Here is a 20,473-nt window from a genome sequence, read left to right on the forward strand (position 1 = left end):
CAGTTTTATTATTTTAATATTTATTTAAAAATTACAACCAGTTAACAAACAGTCTCTAGGTAATTGAATAATAAAAAGCTAAAGTAAAGCACCATGTATGTGTAGTCTAATAAAATATATTTAGATAAAGGTAAGGTTAAAAAACTTAGTTAAATACATTTTACTAGATTTATAACATCATATTCCACTAGAAAAACGTTACAATTCTAGTCAAAGATGTTTTATTCATAGTAGTGTATTTTAGGAGTTGAGGCCTGAAGACAGTATTGGGATTTTAATACATAGTTATGATTATTACAAGGTCATTTGGCTGCTTAACACTGCTGTTGTAGGAGAATATTTAGTGCAGACTAAGAGCAGTGACAAATTAACCCTGTAAATGGATCTGTTATTCAAAAAAAAAAAAACATTTTCAATTGTTTTTGCAAAGTTTTCATTTTTTTTAAATTATATTCCTGTACTGTTGTTAAAAATTCAAAATTTACAATAAAATGTTGCAATAATGCGATGTTCTACAATGTATTTTTCAGTAACACTTTTTAAGTGGCAGAATGTATATTTGACAAAGAAACCCACCACATTTGATGTCATAATTGTAGCAAGAGGAAATACACTTACTGGCCAAATAAATAAACTAGTTTGGATTAAATGCAAAGGGTGTGAGAGTTGTGTGCAACTATTCAGCAACAATCATGTGAAAGCAGAAAGATGTGATTTCAAAAGGAGTATCAAAGTGTACTTGTGCAACCACCTTGTACCTCAATGCAGTGGCTGCATTGCCCAATATGCCCATGGAGACAATCTCCCAGATGAAAATACCACTGGAAAGCACAACTCTGGTCTCAAGCAGGTCATGGCAGGACCTGCAGGCATGTGCGATGTATTGTATCAGGCAACATACATTGGACAAGACACATCTTGGAGTTCTCAGAGATCGAAGTACCCTGGTTTCGTTTAAAACCTAGTGTAACAACAACCACCCAAGGGGAATTTACAGAGGGATGTATTTTGTTGTAAAAGCGTAATTAACCAGAAGCAGCCAAACGTGTGATTTATATATTTAATACTGTCCGTGTTTTTATGGTACTGCTAAAAAAAAAAAAAAAAACCGCCAAAAAACAAACAAAAAAAACATTTCATATGCGTCTAAGTGTTTAAAAAGACCGCTGTAATAACTACCATTGGTGTAATTTTTCTCAGGTCTCTCACTAGACCCTACCTGTGGTAAGTTAGTGCATTACAAACGATTGCTACATAGTTGTCTTCCCTCCGCCCACAGAGGGCAGCAGAGCCGAGTGAACTGCACCAGCCAAAGGACTCCCAGATCAAGACAAATATGGAGGCTCGCCTATAACAAACAGCATGTTAGATTCAATTAAACCCCTTACAATTCCCTTTTAATCACTTTGGAATTGCGCAGTTGTTGCAGGTATGTTTTATCAGGCTGGTAATGTAATGCTAACTTGAAAGTTGTCGTACAAATGCAGATATATATATATATTATTGGGACAAATGTCGGGGAGGTCTATGAAATGTCTGATATGGAGACGGGTTTCGAAACGTGTTACCCTGTTTTTGCTAAGAGTTTCCAACATGCAGCAGCAGAGTAAGACGCTGAGCTATCCGACACCGGCGAGAAAAGGCCTCACTATATACTGAGGTCTTTTGTGGTGGCGAAGCATTACAACATCACTCGTACCCTACCACGTTATCATAGTCACACGCTTTAATTGTTAGTGTTACTGCTTTTTTATTTATTTATTTATTTATTTATTTATTTATTTATTGTTTTTAAATTGTGCCACTTAATACAGTTTAGATCGTAAAATAGTTTCAAATCATGTTGCGAAACCATTAAGTTAACACAATGTTTTATGTAACAAGACCGACCTGTTCCACTAGCATGTATTATTATTTTTTTTTTGTGAAACAGCACGTGACCATATATACATTTTTTTAAGCGAGCGAAAAAGTACCGTTTTCCACTGTTATTTTGTAGATTTCACGGGGTATTTATGTTACAACTTGCTATCTGCGTGGTGTTCATGAAAGGCGACCCGCTTTTAAAAACATGACCTCAAATAACGTTTCCCTATATTTATAATTATGAAGTGTTGTAATTTGCAATAAATATAAGTTCTCACACGTGCATATTTTGTACAAACAATTAAATGTTTAAATCTTTTCCACCCCTGAGGTTTGCCGTTTCCTCCTGCCTTGCTGTCAGACTGCAACACTGATGGTTTGACATCACACAGAAATAGCTACTTGCTTACTCTGGTGTAGTTCCTTCGTGATAGTGTACAGTATCATGGAACGTTTTGCAATCCTTTTTTTTTTTTAAATCATGTTTAGTTCATTTTCAGGATAACAACGTTATTTTTGATCATATTAATCGGTTTTTGAACTGTTTTTTAGACGTTCTTATTGAAGTAGTAGGGTGTGGACTATACTATTATTCTGGACAAATCTTTTTTTTATGTACTTGAATTATCTTAACATTTTATAAGCAAAATAAATATGTTATTTGCAAACTTGCTTATTTTCCTGCTGTTTATACTGCCTTGGTGTCTGACGTTGAAACTGTTCAACTCTCCCAAAACAATTATATGTGTTTGACACTTAATAGCAGTAAGATCCTGTACAGGAATTAGCTTGGGTTATACAAATAACTGGTTGAACAGGCTAAACATTTGCAGTTTATTCAGTGCCTTATTGCTTAAACTTAACCACAGTAGGAGCAATACAGTATTTAATACATTTAGTTTATTGTTTTCTGCAGTTAAAATGTCATTATTTGTTTCAGATCTAATGCTGACCATATATCCTTGAGGAGTAACACTGATTGCTGAAGGAAGGGGCCAGGGACATTGATGGCAGATACGGTCCAAAAGGACTGCAAGCAGGAAAGTGATGCTATGGGTTTGCCTTCAGAACCTCATTCCCAGAGACAGCCTGAAGCTCAGCATGCTGGGCAGACCAACATAGAGGGGCCAAAGCACAGTGACAGTTCTTCACTAATAGGAGGGGTCGGTTCAGCCTCAGCAGACTCTAAAAAAGTGGTATCAGAAACCCAAAGGAACGAGAAGATGGCTGAGGATAACACATTGATAGGGAAGCTAGCAGAGAACGGCACTGGAGGCTGTGGGGAGACGAGTAGATCCACCGATTCTCCTTTTGGCACCTCACCACATCAACGAAACAAAGAGGAGGATACTGCTTGTAAGTGTTTTCACATTCTCCTTCAATCAGAAATGTTTTTGTGAGATTTTTTTTGCTAACCAGGCTGACAATAATAAGAATAACTGGAAGTTGCAAGCAACTTTACGGCTTCCAAGGAGTTATTGTGAAATGTAAGCATTTTGATTGGTTGCCATCCATTGGTTGCCATTCACTCAGTTGTAGACATCACTTTTCATAGGCCTTTTTTTTTTTCAAACTTTACATTAATTGAGAGGAACAGTAGTTCCTCGCACCAAGTTATCAGCAAAGCGCGAGAACTGCCAGAGACTCTCTAAGCAGCATGGACAGTTTACGTGTTTTCAGGGTATTGGTTTAGCAAAAGTAAATCAGCCAAAAGCACCATTTCGCTTTTAATTTGCAGTTCCCAACACTCTTAGGTGAAATGTAGAAAAAAGTCAATACCTGTCAAAGTAAGGCAAAACGTCCTTCTCCTCCTTTCTCCCAGTGTATTTTTTGCAGGCCCCAGACACTTTTATCCATGCATATTACAGGACATCTGAGTTTAATGACAACTTGTTTTGTCAACATGGAAACATACTAGGGGACACATTTATTTTGAGATATCTGTATCATTTATATTAAACGGTTTATTGATACTTTAAATGGACTAGTTGCATGCATCACAGGCAAAAAAAAAGAAACATATTTTTTGAAGACCCCAGGGAGTTGGGTTTAATGACAATTAATTTGTTTTGTCAATATGAAAATATACTAGGGGACAGTGACGTCTATATCATGTATATACATTTTTTTATTTCTGTTTTAAAATTGAACATTTGCCTGCAAAAATATTTTTATATACAATTTTTTAAAAAAGGTCTGGTATATGTGGGATTTGAACCTGTAACCTTCACACGAGTGTTGCGTTAACTGTCAGTACTCAGGGCTTGAATTTCATTTTTTGTGTGCTGGGGGGGATTTCCCCCCTATGCTGCCCCCTATGGGGGGATTACAAAATGTTAGGGTGAATGGCATATATAAAAAACTATATATATTTTACTGCATCATCATTCACACTAGTGTTGCTTTAAAATAAGCTGCTTTCAGGAGACCTAACAGTAGGGCTCTGTCAAAGGTTCGAAGGTTCGTTCGCTAGCCACGGATTCGACGATTGTTTTAAACCTTCGAAGGTTCATCAGACGGGTTCACACACTGTATTTTTTTTTTCTGTTAACAGAAACTGTTTGACAATGTGTGAATATTATAAATCACACATTAAATGTCACTCGGATGCAAAATTCGATCTTTTGATTTGTATAATGCATATTACGTAAACAAAAGTTGTTATTAAAATTTGCTACCAAATCGCTACGTAGCAACTCTACGTGGAGCCGCTGCCGTGTATGGAGCAGGGTATAAAGTATCCAAAGCAGTGGGCTCATACCGCTAGGCCAGGGCTTCTCAAACTCGGTCTGGGGACCCACTGTGTCTGCTGGTTTTCATTCCAACCAAGCTCTTAATCACTTAACTAGATCCTTAATTGAACTAATTATTTGCTTAATTAGACATCTTTACTTGTTTTCAGCTCTTAAACAGTTGCAGTTCAATTTACTTATCAAATGTTATAGCTAACTTGAAATATGCAACTGTTTAATAGCTGAAAACAAGTAAAAAGGTCTAATTAAGCAAATGATCAGTTCAATTAAGGGTCTGGTTAAGTAATTAAGAGCTCGGTTGGAATGAAAACCAGCAGCCACAGGGGGTGCCCAGGACCGAGTTTGAGAAGCCCTGCTCTAGGCTGTATTGCTTCAGTAAAATATGTACCGAATACCTAGTGTACAAGACAGTGTAAGAGAAGTGCTATGGTAGAATATGTTTGAAACACACAAAATATACACTAACACTAATAATTTTAATTAAAAAAAACTGAGCACCGTCCGCCCCTCTCCACTCCAGCTCGTGTTATCCAGAAGCAAACCTTGGCAGTCTCGACAGCAAAGCGTTGTAGAGTGCACACGGCGTAAGCTGTATTGAAAGAAATGTCTCAACCCTTCTGCTGTTTGGGATTGTTTTGTTAAATGTTCAGACGACCAAAAAAAGTTGAATGCAAACTGTGCAAGCGACTCGTTTCATCATGGAGGCATAACCAATCTCTGGGGTCACTTGACAAGCATAAGTTCATATTATTATTAGTATTATTAATATTTTTAGTAGTAGTAAAATGTGACTGATAACCTGCTTGGAACAGTGACTGTTAAATAAAGCTTTGTCCACTGCAGTTGGTGCTGGTGCAATGCAAGCTTACTGAGACATAGCACTCTCCATTGCTTTTTGTCATTGCCTGACGTGAAGTTTTTGCATGCAGCATAAGAAAAATGTGCTTTTCTTTTTAACCAGCACTCCATTTCTTTTTTTAACTTCTTACACTGCCCTATTTCTGCCTGTTTTTCACTATTTTCATGTATGTTTAACTACTGGATAGTTTGTACTGCATGCATGTAACATATCAAATGAATGGCCACAAAATTTCCTTTCATATTATGTAAGTTGCATCAGGCATACTATATGTAGTAGAGATGAGAATATATGTAAAAAAAAAAGTTTTTCCAAAATAATCATGTTTGATCACTGCTATATATATTGTAATCATAGGTGGCTAAGGAAAAAAAAAAAAAAAAAAAAAAAAAACACACCATTGAACCACAATATGAAATGAACATGGGGGGACGAAACCTAAGCTGTGAACTCTGTCACATGATGAGACGCTTAACTTCAGGCGATCGTATTTCCAGCTAGAAGTACCGCATACACACACAGAATACGTCACTGGAAAGCTCAGAGTCTGGCTCAGAGGTGGCTTTTACGGTGCCTGGGTAATATGTGCGTAACCTTCGGTGCGCTGGCGCCCCTAAATGAATGGAGCTGAGTTTTAAGAGTTAAAGCGAAAGTCACCGCTTGCAAAACAACACCTAGATAGACTTCATATCGTCTTTTCTTTCAAAACTGTTTACTTACTGCAGTGTACTGAGTTTCTATAATCCTTAAAATTAGCGACCAAGAATCACGAGCGAATAAAAATAAAATATTCAAATATCCATCACCACTTTTATTTATTTATTTATTTATTTATTTATTTATTTATTTATTTATTTTAACCAGAACTACTCAGAATGCGGCTCATAGTGCCTTCGTCACTGACACCCACTTCCTTAGAGATTGTTGTAGCATTTCAGGCATTCTAAATTGGGTGAAAGATACATTAGCTTGGTGTCTTAAAATATCTCTGCAGGATTTTCCCGCACTGAAAGTTGCAGATATGCGGGAGCAACTTGGAAAATGTGCGATTCCCGCAATCCCGCGCTGAAATTCAAGCCCTGAGTGCTACACGATTAGTTGAGAAAACAAGCAGTATTTTGAAAGATGAAGTCAGCCAGCTGACATTCTCGGGACATTGTTATATTGGAGGAGATTTTGGAGAGTCGTCTTCATCATCATCATCATCATCATCATCATTCTGAGATTCTGATCTTTGATAATATTCTGATAATTTCTGAGAATTAGCTAATGCTGAAGGATTGCCTACATATTTGGTAAAAGTAAAACATAAATAAATAAATCAATCAATATTGAAATAAATACATAAATCAATACATACACTTTTATTTATTTCTTTATCTATCTTGATATATTTATTTCTTTATCACTATCACTATTTAATACGTTATGAATCGATACTATATGAAATGAAAGTAAATACTCAACGGTTCTTGTTCAATTGTATATTAGTGAAGATTTTTGTACATAAAGGTCATCATGCTTTCATATATTTTTACTTTCAAATGAAAAAATATATTGGAACGACCCGGACAATTGCTTGTTGCAGGACTTGTTGTCTGTTCAGTTTGTTAGGAATTTGTAGTTTCAAATAAAACAAACATTCTGAGAATTCAACACCGTCTTGAATATGAAAACGTTACAATATCAGTGTTCGAGCTCCCCCCCCCCCCCCCCGCCAAAAATGAACACACTGTATCATTTCAACAGTTAAAAATGAACTAAGAATAACATACGGTAGAAGCCCTTTCATCTGAACAGCTGGGGAACATAGCAATGGTTCGTATTAATGATCTTTCAATGATTGTCTGATAGCCCCAAACCTGAGTTTTACACTGTATATAACAGCACATCTGACAGCATTATATACAAGTGCATTAAATGTAAAACTGATTCAAACAAGTGAAGCACTGTTTATTTGTATGCACATACAGACGTGCTCAAATTTGTTGGTACCCCTCCACAAAAAACGAAGAATGCACAATTCCCTCTGAAATAACTTGAAACTGACAAAAGTAATTGGCATCCACCATTGTTTTTTCCATATTTAATAGAAATCAGACTTTGCTTTTGATTTTTTATTCAACATAATATTGCAAATAAGAAAACAAATGAAAATGACATGGACAAAAATGATGGGACCGCTAACCTAATATTTTGTTGCACAAGCTTTAGAGGCAATCACTGCAATCAAACATTTTCTGTAGCTCTCAATGAGACTTCTGCACCTGTTAACAGGTAGTTTGGCCCACTCTTCCTGAGCAAACTGCTCCAGCTGTCTCAGGTTTGATGGGTGCCTTCTCCAGACTGCAAGTTTCAGCTCTTTCCATAGATGTTCGGTAGGATTCAGATCAGGACTCATAGAAGGCCACTTCAGAATAGTCCAATGTTTTGTTCTTATCCATTCTTGGGTGCTTTTAGCTGTGTGTTTTGGGTCATTATCCTGTTGGAGGACCCATGACCTGCGACTGAGACAGAGCTTTCTGACACTGGGCAGTACGTTTCGCACCAGAATGCCTTGATAGTCTTGAGATTTCATTGTGCCCTGTACAGATTCAAGGCACCCTGTGCCAGGCGCAGCAAAGCAGCCCCAAAACATAACCGAGCCTCCTCCATGTTTCACTGTAGGTATGGTGTTCTTTTCTTTGAAAGCTTCATTTTTTCGTCTGTGAACATAGAGCTGATGTGACTTGCCAAAAAGCTCCAGTTTTGACTCATCTGTCCAAAGGACATTCTCCCAGAAGGATTGTGGCTTGTCAATATGCATTTTAGCAAATTCCAGTCTGACTTTTTTATGTTTTTCTTTCAAAAGTGGAGTCCTCCTGGGTCTTCTTCCATGGAGCCCACTTTTGCTCAAAAAGCGATGGATGGTGCGATCAGAAACTGACGTTTGTCAGCTTACTATACCAATCTCGAACTGGTTAATTCCGTTACAAAAAAGTACACATAGAAACTGTATTATCAAATCTTTTACAAAAAGTTTGTACTGAATGTTATTAAGTTTGTACAGTATATTTATAAATTAACTATTAAAAATACAGATGTCTTACAAAGATCTATGTAAAACCAGTACAAAACAGGTGGAACTTTGGCATTAGGTATGTGAATTTTAGAAATGTAATAAAAAAAGGTCCCTTTTAAAGGTTTATTTATTTCTGCTTTATTGCTGACTTACGTGGGGAACACATTTCTAAAAATCTCACCACCTGTTTATTTGTGTAGTTATTGCAGGAGAAAGCCCCCTCTTGTTCACTGGTGCGTCAAGCACTGATGAAAATGTCGCACCAGTCACCCCCACGTCAAAGAAAAAAGGCAGACCCAGAAAGAACCCTGTACCACAGAAGATGCCCACACTGAGTGAAGAGGGGGCAGAGAACAGCGAGGCCCAAACTCCACAGCCGCCAAAGGTCTATAAGAAGAGAGGGAGGAAATCAAAAGCTGAGCTGTTGGCGATGCGGCTTGAACAGGGACTGCTGGAAACACCAGAGCCAGTCACAAAGCAGCTTGAAGTGGAGATCATTGATGAAGAAGAGATGACCCTGGAAGGACGACCCAAGAGGAGAGCTGCTAAAGCGTAAGATTCTGCCTTCCCTTCTATCACACCCCCAGAACGAGACTTCTATCCCTACGTGTGGTGGATGATAATGCGTGACCATCACATTTTGAAAACGTGATTGTAAATTAATTGAATGGCACCTGTTTTTAACGTGTGCTGATGGAGCATTATTATCCCCTGCAAGGGATGAAATCACTGGCAACAACAATGTCATTGAGGCATTTGTACTTTTTCCGTTTATCTGGGAAAACATGTATCTAATTGAAACTTAAATACTTAACATTAAATACTTAATACTTAACATTATTTGGAATAAATTATTGAGCGAGGGGGAAATATGTGAGGCGTCTGTTTTGCATTGATTTGTAGAATTGGTTATCAAAGTGTGATAAAACATTTCATAAATTTGAATTCTAATTCTATACTATTCACTACATACTGTAGATGTATGATCATACGAGTAACTCAGGTTTTCTATTTACGGCTGTGGCAGGGATTTGTGTTACTTAACATTTCTTTGACATCACCCTTTGATCTTCAGATTGATTAATTCTGTGAGTCTTCTAACTACAAGTGGCTGTGTGGCTTTGAAGAGAAGTGGAGTGCAGGGCAGATATATTGATTAACAAATCCAAAGTTTGTGCTATGAATCCACAGAAAACTTGATTCGTCAACAAAACCAGTCAGAACAACTCAACAGAAAAGTGAATACCATTTTATTACGCAACAATCATTTCAACAATTAGTTAATTATAGTATTACACATTTCAAACGCTTAGCATTTCATATTGTTAAAGAAAAGTAATACAATTTATATGTTAATATAATGTAAAAAAAAAAATAAGTTTTCATAATTACAAATTCACTTCCACATAAACATCCCCCCTTTTAATTTTTATTTCACATTTCTTCTGAACAGGTTCAGGAACAACAGCAATTTCATCACCACTTAGTAAATCTCCATCGATTACACGGACGCTGGATGCAAACACAGCTCTTGCATTTCTTTTGTTTAACCATTGTTCTAACAAGCTTACAGCATACTTACATTTTGCCTGTGTACTTCGAAAACCGATCGCTGTCAATGATATTTAAGTCTTCATCTGTTTTACGTTCAGTCAATAATAAATTTATTCTCTGTTCCTGGTTCACATTCCTTTCTTTTTTTACAGTTTTATTTTTCTAATGCCACTTTCATGTCCTACATCTAAAACATAGTCCTCGCTACTATCTTCACTTACAACAGACACTTTTGTCTGTGTAAGTGGGATTTCAAACTCAAACTCCGAAGAACTCACGACAACGTTCCTGCAATGTGAGAGACAAGCCTTTTTTTTACTGTTTGAACTAAGCATAACAAAGGCGCAAAAACCAAATAAAAAAATCTATTGAATCTCATTAACGAACAAGTATCAATTAGGAAGAACTGTTTTAAGTGGCATAAACAACGCTAAGTGTTGAAGCTGTAAGAAAGTAATCCACAGTTTCTCGTGACTAACGGCACTCGAAACAGTGAATTATTTTTACCGATTCAACACTTAGCATTTTTTTTTTATCCCTACTGACATACTTATTTAGGTAGTGTGAATAATGTAGTAATCATTTTATACCCATTAAACCTGTAATGGAACAGGACTCCAGGACCAGCATTCCCTGCCCCTGATTTAGTGAAATTGTTTTGTCCAGATTAATGGCAGTATGCACTAGTTTCTATTAATGTGAGACATGGAAAAAGGCCAGGATTAGCTAATTTACCTTTGAACTAGTACTATTTTGTTTATTCCAATGTTTTAATTGTCATTCTAGGGCTATAAAATACCTCCACTGCCTTGCTGAGGAGATGGGATACTCCAACCAGACTCCCCAGGCGCCAGAGAACACCACCGCCAGTGAGACTGGCGAATCCAGTAAGCCAGTGAAATGCAGGAGAGGGAGGAAGAGGAAGAGGAACACAGATGAGGGCTCTGATGATGTGACCAGTGATGCAGACTTTGTCCTTCCTGATGGAGTGATGGTCGATCAGGAAGAGGAGGAGGAGGATGATGAGGATGCCTTAAATGTTGAATCCGAATCTGACCTGGAAGATAAGGGAAATAAAATAAGAGTGGCACCTGCTGCTGTAAGTGTACTGTGCTCTTACTGTATGTACTGTGTGTCAATGTCATATGAGAAATCAAAATCATTTGATGCAGGAATCATTTGTAAATTAGTAACCCTCGCTATGGTCATGCCTATAGGTTTTACATATTGCTGCTGTACAGTTGAGAAGCTTTATCCTATTGTGTCAAAACTTGACTATCCTATTGTGACAAAAAAGGACATGTGCCAATGGTGTCACTGGGGTGCTACTTTGTGGGGTCACCAAGAAAAACATTCTTTAGAGCAGTCTTTTGCGTCCCAGGTAGGCTATTTCTTTGAATCAACAAACCTGTGCCTGATGCCATTAAGCAGTTGCTTTTATTAGCATATGGAGAACAGGGAAGGAACAGGCACATAATAATTGAAATGTGCAAATTAAACAATTTATCATTGATGTATTTATTAAGTGTTTATTGCAAAGTTATGTTTGATACTTCTCAAAGCCAACATTTTGTGAACATATGATACTGACACACAATTCATTACCTGTGGAGAAAATAACTGTTTTCAGAGGGGACCCCATCAAACAATCATGGGGTTTCCATGCGGGTCAGTTTACACGTGAAATGGCGATGCGCGTGCACGTTTGGGAGAATTACTCGGGTAAATCAGGTTTGTGGCCGGAAAAAACGGCCAAAGAGAGGGATAGGGTAAATCTCATTTACTCATGTAAATGACAAAACACACGGGAAAACCACATTTTACATATAAATGTTAATGAGCGTGTTTATCCTTAACTATAAATATTGCAAGGGAGTAGGTCAGTTGTTATTGTGGATTCCAAGACGGCAGAAAGTAGTGGCTGATGGGCGATTTTTATGGTTAGCAGTGAGTAGTTCAATGCTAATGCGGGCGGTCGTTTTTTATTTTTGTTTTTTGCTGTGTCTGGTCTGTCATGTTGTATATGTCTTGTGGGTTTATAGTTCTGTATAAAACCACTTACCACGAACTGCGTTATGCATTTGTTATAGTATTAAAGCAGCTGTTTCAGAATATCCTTGCTGTAAAAACTACGCCTAAGTTAAACACGAAGAGCAAGTGAGCTGCTTAACTAAATTACTTCCCGTCCTTTTTTTGATCCCAGCTATGTCCAAAGACAACGCGTGTCTGCCCTCCACGTTAATAAATAGAGATTGTGAACTGGATGTCATAAGCCAGCTCGATTGCCCAAAACAGGGCAACAACATCCAAGTTGTTGATGCCCTCTCTGAACTGACCAAATAAAATTGCAAATGAACGTATTGATTGTGTTTTATTTGTTGGCATCATTAATATTTAACACAGCAGTAAATCCAACACAATTTAAAAGAAAGACGAGCATCTCTGACAGCATGAGCCTCCTCAAATTGAAAAACAATTTGGTCAAGAGCAGTAAAGCACCAAGCAGGCACAGGGTATTTTGCTTTTTACAGCAGCTTAGATTCACTCATGTACCGGTTCCCTGCACATGGAAACCACATTTTCACAAAATGTCACTAGTAATCTTCAAAAACAGCACGAGTACTTTATGCATAGTTAATTTACATATCAACCCCCACCTTTCCCATTCATTTGCATGACGTCGGGTGAAAAGCCTTGTTTACTCGAGTAAATTAAACGGAGCGAATGGAAATCCAAAAAAGCATTTTACACGAGACATTTTTCTCGTGTAAATGTCTCGAGTTTAAAAAAAAAACTTGAATGGAAACCCCATGAATGATGCACCACCTTATTGCATCTGTTATGCCTGATTGTTACTGGTACCCAGTTCGTTTTGTCACATACTGTAGTATATTCCCATATCTGACCATTGTAGTATGAAATGTATGTTTGAAATATAATTTATGATCCCCAGGAACATTTAACCAAACCTTCAACCTACCAACTCACCTGTAAGATTATTTCAATGATTTTCCTTTTCACGCAGACTAAACCAAAATTCTTGGGCATGGCTGCTAATGGCTTGCAGAACAACGTAATGGGTCCTGTTTGGAATTGCATGCACATGACAAAGGAGTAGTAAGTAAAAGAAAATAAAAAAATAAACATTCACAATGTCATCAGTCTGTACTCTGCAGTGGCTGTGGTCACGTATTGGCACAGTTAGAAACGCACACAAGTCCTGCATCCAGTCCTGAGTTTCAGAACTAATGTAGGCATATTAAAATGACCAGGGATTTGAGTAAGCAGGCCTCTGAACAGGTCACAGCATGAACACTGTCCACCATACCGGAATAATGCACCTGATGCACATTGATCAAATATATTTGCCACACACACAGACAAGTGTGCTGTTTCATTGTTGTTGTTTTGTTTTTTCATTAAAAAATAAATAAATAAATAAATAAATAAATAAATAAATAATCATTTTTGCAGTCGAGAAAAATGCTATTCCCCCTGGGTGTTTCCTGAATGGATACCTTCTTTAAAGGACTGGAAGTTTCTGTCTGAGAGGTATGCTTTTTAATTGATATTTGTATTTGATCAATTATTGGCATCAAAACGTATTCAATAGCCATGTCTTTATATACCAATACAAGGCTGTAGCCCTCTGCATTACATGTACATTAAATTCACACACATTTGGCATTCACTTCTATTATGATGTAGGCTTCATACTGTATTTGCAGTTCAAGAAAGTTATTATTGAATTTCCTACCTAGACAGGCTATTCAGCAGATACTAATCAGTTTACCTTATTCAATGCATCCTGAGCTGTAAATTATGTAAATTTAAGTTATTTGGTGCCAAGTTTAACTGTGAATGTTTGTTTAAACATATAAACTAACAATGCAGCAATCTAAGAGCACAGTAACTACTTTGTTTTGCAGTGAAGCACTCAATTATTTACCCCAAGAAGAGAAGTCGCCGCCCTTCAGGATAAGAAGAGAGGGTCTTAGAGATGATAATATGCTGCATCGAATTGGCAGGTAAGGAACTACAGTTAAAACACTGGTATTGAGATTATTAATAAGGGGGTGTGAATAAATGTAGTTTGTATTGTATTTCATGGCAAAAATCAGACACCTTTTAGATTAATTCTCAGCTGAATAGACATTGATGTTTTCTTAATAATCAGTTTACAGTGACCATGGTATTGGCCCATATTTTATATTAACAATAAGTAATTACATTTGTGTTTACTCAGTTACATGTTTTGACACATGCTCGCCATTGGGTGGCAGTACAGATTCAACTTTGCATCTTAAACTCTTTTTTTATGAACTGAAATTGAAGTGTCCAATCACTGAGGGACATAGACACAGAATTGTACACAGATGTACTTCGATAGACTGATTTGTGGGGTCTTTTGTGAAGTAATTTTTGCAGGAGTAGTTGGTAGAGTGGCAAATAACAATGTAAGCAGAAACAGCAAGAGAATCATAAAGAACACACAATATAGCACATGAAACAGGTAAGAAATAAAATACTAAGAGCATATATAATATGAAATACAGTATCCCTTTAATTCCTGCACTTTGTGATGGATATAAATGTAACCCCTTGATTCATTTGTATCACCCCCCAGATTTCAGTCCCTTTCCTCGCATTATGAACGATGGGACTTGGCTTTCTTTGTCGGTGGTCCAGTGTGGTCAATGGAGTGGTGCCCCTGCCCCGAAGGTTCAGCATCCACTCAGTACGCAGCCATTTACTGTAACAAGGGGATGGATGACAGGCACAAGGTGTCTGGTACGCACACAGAGCCAGCACTGTTGCAGATCTGGAACATAGGTGACCTGCAGCATTTCAGTTGGTGAGTATTATAATACGTGCAGATTTGTGTTCAGTGTGTCATATCTTTTTGCCGGTTTACATTTTTTTATATTGATATGCTTTACATATTGCACAGTAGAAGTGTTTGAAGTTAGTAATTGTAAAGATTAATACAACATAGCTGACACAAATCTGCGGTCAAATTTAGATTTGTTTCGTGTTTGTTTTGATTGCTCCATTTTTTTTAAGGCCAACAAACAAAGCCACCTTTGCATATGGGGTTGCCTTGGATTATGGCTGCATATGGAATATGAAGTGGTGTCCTAGTGGGGCGTGGGAGCTGCCTTCATCCAACAGAAAGGTGTGTAATATGAATGAACATTCACTTCGATGTGTGTGTTTTGCATGTGTGGTTCTTTTTCTCTAAGGAAGTTTGTAACAGATGGCATTCTTCCTTGGCTGCTGCTAGAACAGAATGTTCAGATTACCCATTACATCAAGAGAGTTGCTGAAGCTCCAAATAATTATGCCGGTATACATTCAAGCAAATGTTATAAAATACTGGCTTGAACCTTGTTTTAAGATTCACAGCTTCACCTTTCAAATTTCATCTTGTCAGTAAAAAAAATGGGGAAAACTTTGAACCAAGTTCTCTCTGAAGCATTCTTAGCAGTGTTGCCAGTTACCTGAGCAGACATAACTGCGAATGCAGCATTTTCTAGAGCAGCCCGTCGAGTTTACACAAACAAATGACATTATCCCAGCCAAACAAAACCAGCTTAAGAAAGAAGGTAAGAAACATATAATATATAAAATAATAATATGGGTCAGAATATATTAACACATAAAAATATGTCTTGTTAGTTTTGCGCTAATGCACTTGTGGCTGCTCCACTCGTGCATGACGGCTCAAAACCAACTTATGTAGGCACAGACAAACTAAACATACCAATTCTAAATATGCTGTACTGTATGCTGTTAATACACAGTACTTAATTGGATTTTGTACCCTCTACTGTTTATGTACAACCCTTATGTTACAGTAACATAAAACATTTTTGTAAAAACTTTCAGTACTTACATGTAAGCTGTCTAGTTTTGCTGCTTTATTTCCAGAAGGGTGAGCTTTTATTTGTAAAGTAATAATGTTATGAAAAACAAATTTTAAAAAATCCTTAACTACAGCTTATTTACATGTAGGTCCTATGCTCTCCAGTCACTTCCCAAAGTGAAAACAAATTGTCAGTAAGGGTTTTTTTTGGGGGGGGGTGGGGCGGGTGTGGGGTTCTCCTTTGTCTGATAGCTATTATTTCAGACTTTGTGGTTATCTCTAAATCTTCTAGTTTCTGAGTCTTTTCAATTTTTATTTGAAAGCTTACATACCAAAACACCAAAGTCAGAACAGTCACTGCAGAGCTAGCAATTGCTGCATGGAAATGTCATGCAACATACGTTACAAAAAGTGTCAATGTACCTGCAGTGTACTAATATTAAGTGAGGTGCAAATCAAGTCCATTTCAATGTGGTGGTAATATGCAAAGGGACATTAAACAGGTTTCACAGTTCATTTATTTTCTGGCAGATTCCCCAGATGCCCAGGCTTGGACTCTTGGCTGCTTCCTTTTCAAACGGAAAAATTGCTGTGTTCAGCCTTCCGCATCCAGAATCACTGACTGCATACAAGAAATATCAGAGTAAAGGTAGGGAGCTATCTGTTATTATTGTTGCTCCCCCAGTGAGATTGTTTTGCAGAACATGTTTGGAAACAAGTTGACTGTAAACTAGTTATTATGAGTGCCTGTATCTCGAATGGCCTGTCAAATTGATATACTGATATGGCGCCACTTTATCAACGAAGTGTGAAACATAAATTGCCACTTTACGTTATTTGTAGTACAAATGTAGTGTTTTTTTAGTACAAGTATGTCATATATACTGTATTACTATACTGCATAGGTAGAAAATATGGAAATTATTAAAAATAAGTACGATTTAAATAGTTATTTCCAAACAGAAATGCCCCACGTTATGGGGTTCACTACAGAATAACTGCATTATTATCACATCTTCTGTATCCTTTTATAATTTCTCAAAGTAACATTTGCTAACCCGGCAGTAAAAAGAGACTGGGATCAGTATGGGTACCCAGGTTTTCAGTGCCTACGTCGTTAAGCCGCAATTAAATCAAGCTGGGATTTAAACAGTATGCATAGCAAACTTTACAGTTTTTCCTATATCTACAGAACCTCCAATCAAATTGCCATAAAGCTTGGTTAGAACATTCTTTATCAAAAGTTAGTTTCCAAATCTTGTGATACTGTAAAAGTAGATGTCTGTCCATCTGTGTGTACCAATTATCCTGTATGGTTTAAAACAAGTTTAATAGACTTTGCTGCAGATACCACCCACCAACTACCACGAAAGAATAAGTGATGGGAATCATTTATTTATTTATTCTCCTGGAACAATTTAAACTCTCTGCAGCCCTCAATGAATCCATGACATGCTGGTTGCCCATAGTTGGCACCATTGCCTTATTGCTGTACAGTAGCAGGTGTTTCTATTTTATATGCACAACACCTGCATAGTTTTATAGCAGTTCCACTAGATGGCACTCAGTACTTGTGTGCGTTGACTAAAATCACTGAATGCCCATTTGTGGAGTATCCTCCATATTATGATATTGGTGCATTCTGGAATATAAATCAAGTAGACAAACTTGTTGCCCAGTATATTGATGAGTTTACATCAGTTTGTTAGAGGTTTACCTTAAAAGCTGTCATTAAGCGTTTTTGAAGATATGGATAAATGTACCAAAATTGTATACGATACCAGAAAGCTGAAGAATTTCTCAATCTAGATCTTATTCTAGGTGAAGGATGCAAGACTTGTGGCATTTTATTCACACTACCAACCATATACCCCCCCCCCCCCCCACCCCTCCAACCTTAAATTCCCAATATTGAGTTTGATTGTTGGGACCAACTAATGTTCAAAACAGCCTCCTGTCTCTGCCACAGTGTCCTAGCCTTGAAAAAATATAAAAAATAAAATAGAAATAAAAAAAACACTTTCCCCAGGATGATATTATCTGCTGTGAGCCAGCAGTAAATTGTTCCGTCCGTTTTCCAACTTCTGCAATATTATCTGAGTATTGTTACAATGATTAATGTACTCTGTGCTTTACTCAGTGCAGTGATCCCAAACAGACGTGTGTGCCGGAGATGTTTAAAATGAATTATTGGTAGAGGAAGAAAGGAACATTTCAACATTGTGCCATGTATCCTCACTTCAGGGATTTATTTTCACAGACTGAAAACCTTTACGTCTCATGCTATAGAAGTTTTATTTTAAAACTTGAGGCTGGCGCACAGGGAACACATTATTAAAGGTATATTATCCTTTGAAAATCTAAACCTGTGTCTACATTTTATATCAGATTGCATTAAGATAAGTGCTGATCATATGTATTTGACTATTCAGTGTTCAGTGTTAATCTACTGAAACTAGTTTTTCCAAGACACTCAGCACCAAAGTCCAATAGAGTAAAACACCTAACCCTTGAAATGTATTGATATTTTAAGTGATCTGAAATGTCAACCTGGTCTCTAAAGAAGTGGCCTTAATTAAGATGCTCTTTATACTGATGTGGCCTTAAAGCAGGTGGTTTGTTTTACAGTAATTTTTGGCAGATGTCATTCTTTCAAACATCCATTTACCGGCAAAATGATTAACGGTATAATTTCTTGCTCCACAAAGGGAGTGATATACTTGATCCAATACCCTTGCGGTAAATCTTATGTTGGTAAAACTAGAATAGTTGAACATTGTAGCACGATAAGATGTAAAAATAAAACCTATCCAGTTGCTGCCTATTTCATAGAAGCCAAACATTCGATTTCATATCTTAGATATTTTGGTATAGAAAAGGTAGAATTTTCAAGGAGAGCTGGTGATTTTGATACTTTTCTCTTAAAAAGAAGCTTTTTGTATCCATAATCTAAAAACTCTTATTCCTAATGGTTTGAATATTGATTTCGATGTTAGACCATTCCTTTATTTTTATTATTATTATTATTATTATTATTATTATTATTATTATTATTATTATTATTATTATTATTATTATTAATATTATTATTATTGCTTTTCTTCTATGATAAATTTTAATTTTATTTTTTTTTGGGGGGGGGGGGGGAATTTACATATATGTGTTTAGAAATTTCAATAATAAAGATTGTGTTTTTGTTAAATTGTTCATTTAGTATTTTTTTTTAAAAAGCTAATGATTAGGTTTTACAATTATCCATTATAAAGTATAATTGGTTATATATTAGCTTAATCTTTTGCATTATTACTATTGATGAATCACGTAACGTTATCTAAGTGATTCTATACTTATCTTTAATTAATAACTTGTTTCAATCTATTATGTCTTTATACAACTATCAATTATGTAGACTGATTGTGACTTCTTAATTTATTGATTGTTAACATCTGCAACTTTGTTACAGCAGACTAATCAGTGTAATCAGGGGGAGCAGTTGGTTTTGCCAAAAAGGTTATGGAGCAAAGTGCTGGAGCTGGGGCATACCACCCTTTGAGCTAGACACTTAAGCACCGTGAAAACACTGTCACGAACAGCCAGAAGGTTTTATTGGCCTGGAATGTATGGGGATGTGAGAGTTTTATCGAACTTGTCCGAACTTGTCCAGAATGTCAGATTTCATTACCAATCATGGATGTTCCATTTGAACATATAGGAGTAGATGTGGTAGGCCCTTTAGAACAAAGTTATGCAGGAAATAAGTATATTCTGGTCATTTGCAATTATGCTACTTAATATCCAGGAGCATTTCCAATGAGGGATGTGAAGGCAAGACAGGTAGCGTCAGTGCTGTTGCAATTTCTTTCTAGAGTTGGTTTACCGTGAGAATTTTTAACCAATCAGAGGACAAATTTTATGGGCCGTACCTTGCGTCAGGTGTACCAGTTGCTAGGGATAGGGAGAATAAGGACCACCCCTTACCACCCACAGACTGATGGCCTAGTGGAAAGATATAATCAAACATTAACCCTTTGCGGCCCATTTATTCAGCGCGTGTCAGGCGCGTCAGGTGCGTCAGGTCCAATTTATTTTCACACGCACAGTTTATTTTAGACATGCTGTTTAAAAGTATTTTTTTCACAGTAAAACAGGTTTAAAAGGCACTGCATATCAACAGGACACTCGGTACTGCATCTCCAGCCCCGCCCCACCCCTTGTTCGCTATATTTTTTACATACCTCGTAATAGTAGTACATACCGATAAATCTCCTAATCACTCGTTTTATCACCAAACTCCTCAATAATGTGATCCAAGTCGTTATTTTATAACTATAACATCTAAAAAAAGCTCTGCAAATGTCTGTGATGTTCTTTGAGCGCTGGATGCGGAAGCAGCTATCTTGTTTGTTTATGTCCGTGTTATCTATGTGGTGTTGGGTCTATCAGTATTCATGAGATATGCCCCTTTTTTTTCAGCTCCTATCGGTCTCACTCGGCCATTGAATTGTTTTCTTGGC

At 36.9% G+C, this 20,473-nt stretch overlaps 1 protein-coding gene across 1 annotated transcript in view; it reads left to right on the top strand.

Annotated features, from left to right (window-relative positions):
- Positions 1 to 1,216: 1,216 nt before the first annotated feature.
- The window catches only part of gtf3c2 (general transcription factor IIIC, polypeptide 2, beta), a 44,136-nt gene continuing 24,879 nt past the window's right edge, over positions 1,217 to 20,473 (top strand). Inside the window, exons 1-10 of the mRNA XM_059025765.1 lie at positions 1,217 to 1,429; positions 2,807 to 3,222; positions 8,740 to 9,091; positions 10,880 to 11,192; positions 13,119 to 13,210; positions 13,568 to 13,645; positions 14,023 to 14,121; positions 14,721 to 14,948; positions 15,158 to 15,269; positions 16,491 to 16,608. Of these exons, the coding sequence (XP_058881748.1) occupies positions 2,874 to 3,222; positions 8,740 to 9,091; positions 10,880 to 11,192; positions 13,119 to 13,210; positions 13,568 to 13,645; positions 14,023 to 14,121; positions 14,721 to 14,948; positions 15,158 to 15,269; positions 16,491 to 16,608 (1,741 nt within the window). The 5' untranslated portion in view covers positions 1,217 to 1,429; positions 2,807 to 2,873. The remainder of the gene's footprint in view (positions 1,430 to 2,806; positions 3,223 to 8,739; positions 9,092 to 10,879; positions 11,193 to 13,118; positions 13,211 to 13,567; positions 13,646 to 14,022; positions 14,122 to 14,720; positions 14,949 to 15,157; positions 15,270 to 16,490; positions 16,609 to 20,473) is intronic.

This window comes from Acipenser ruthenus, chromosome 6 (genome assembly GCF_902713425.1).
Source record: "Acipenser ruthenus chromosome 6, fAciRut3.2 maternal haplotype, whole genome shotgun sequence".
NCBI classification, from domain to species: domain Eukaryota; kingdom Metazoa; phylum Chordata; class Actinopteri; order Acipenseriformes; family Acipenseridae; genus Acipenser; species Acipenser ruthenus.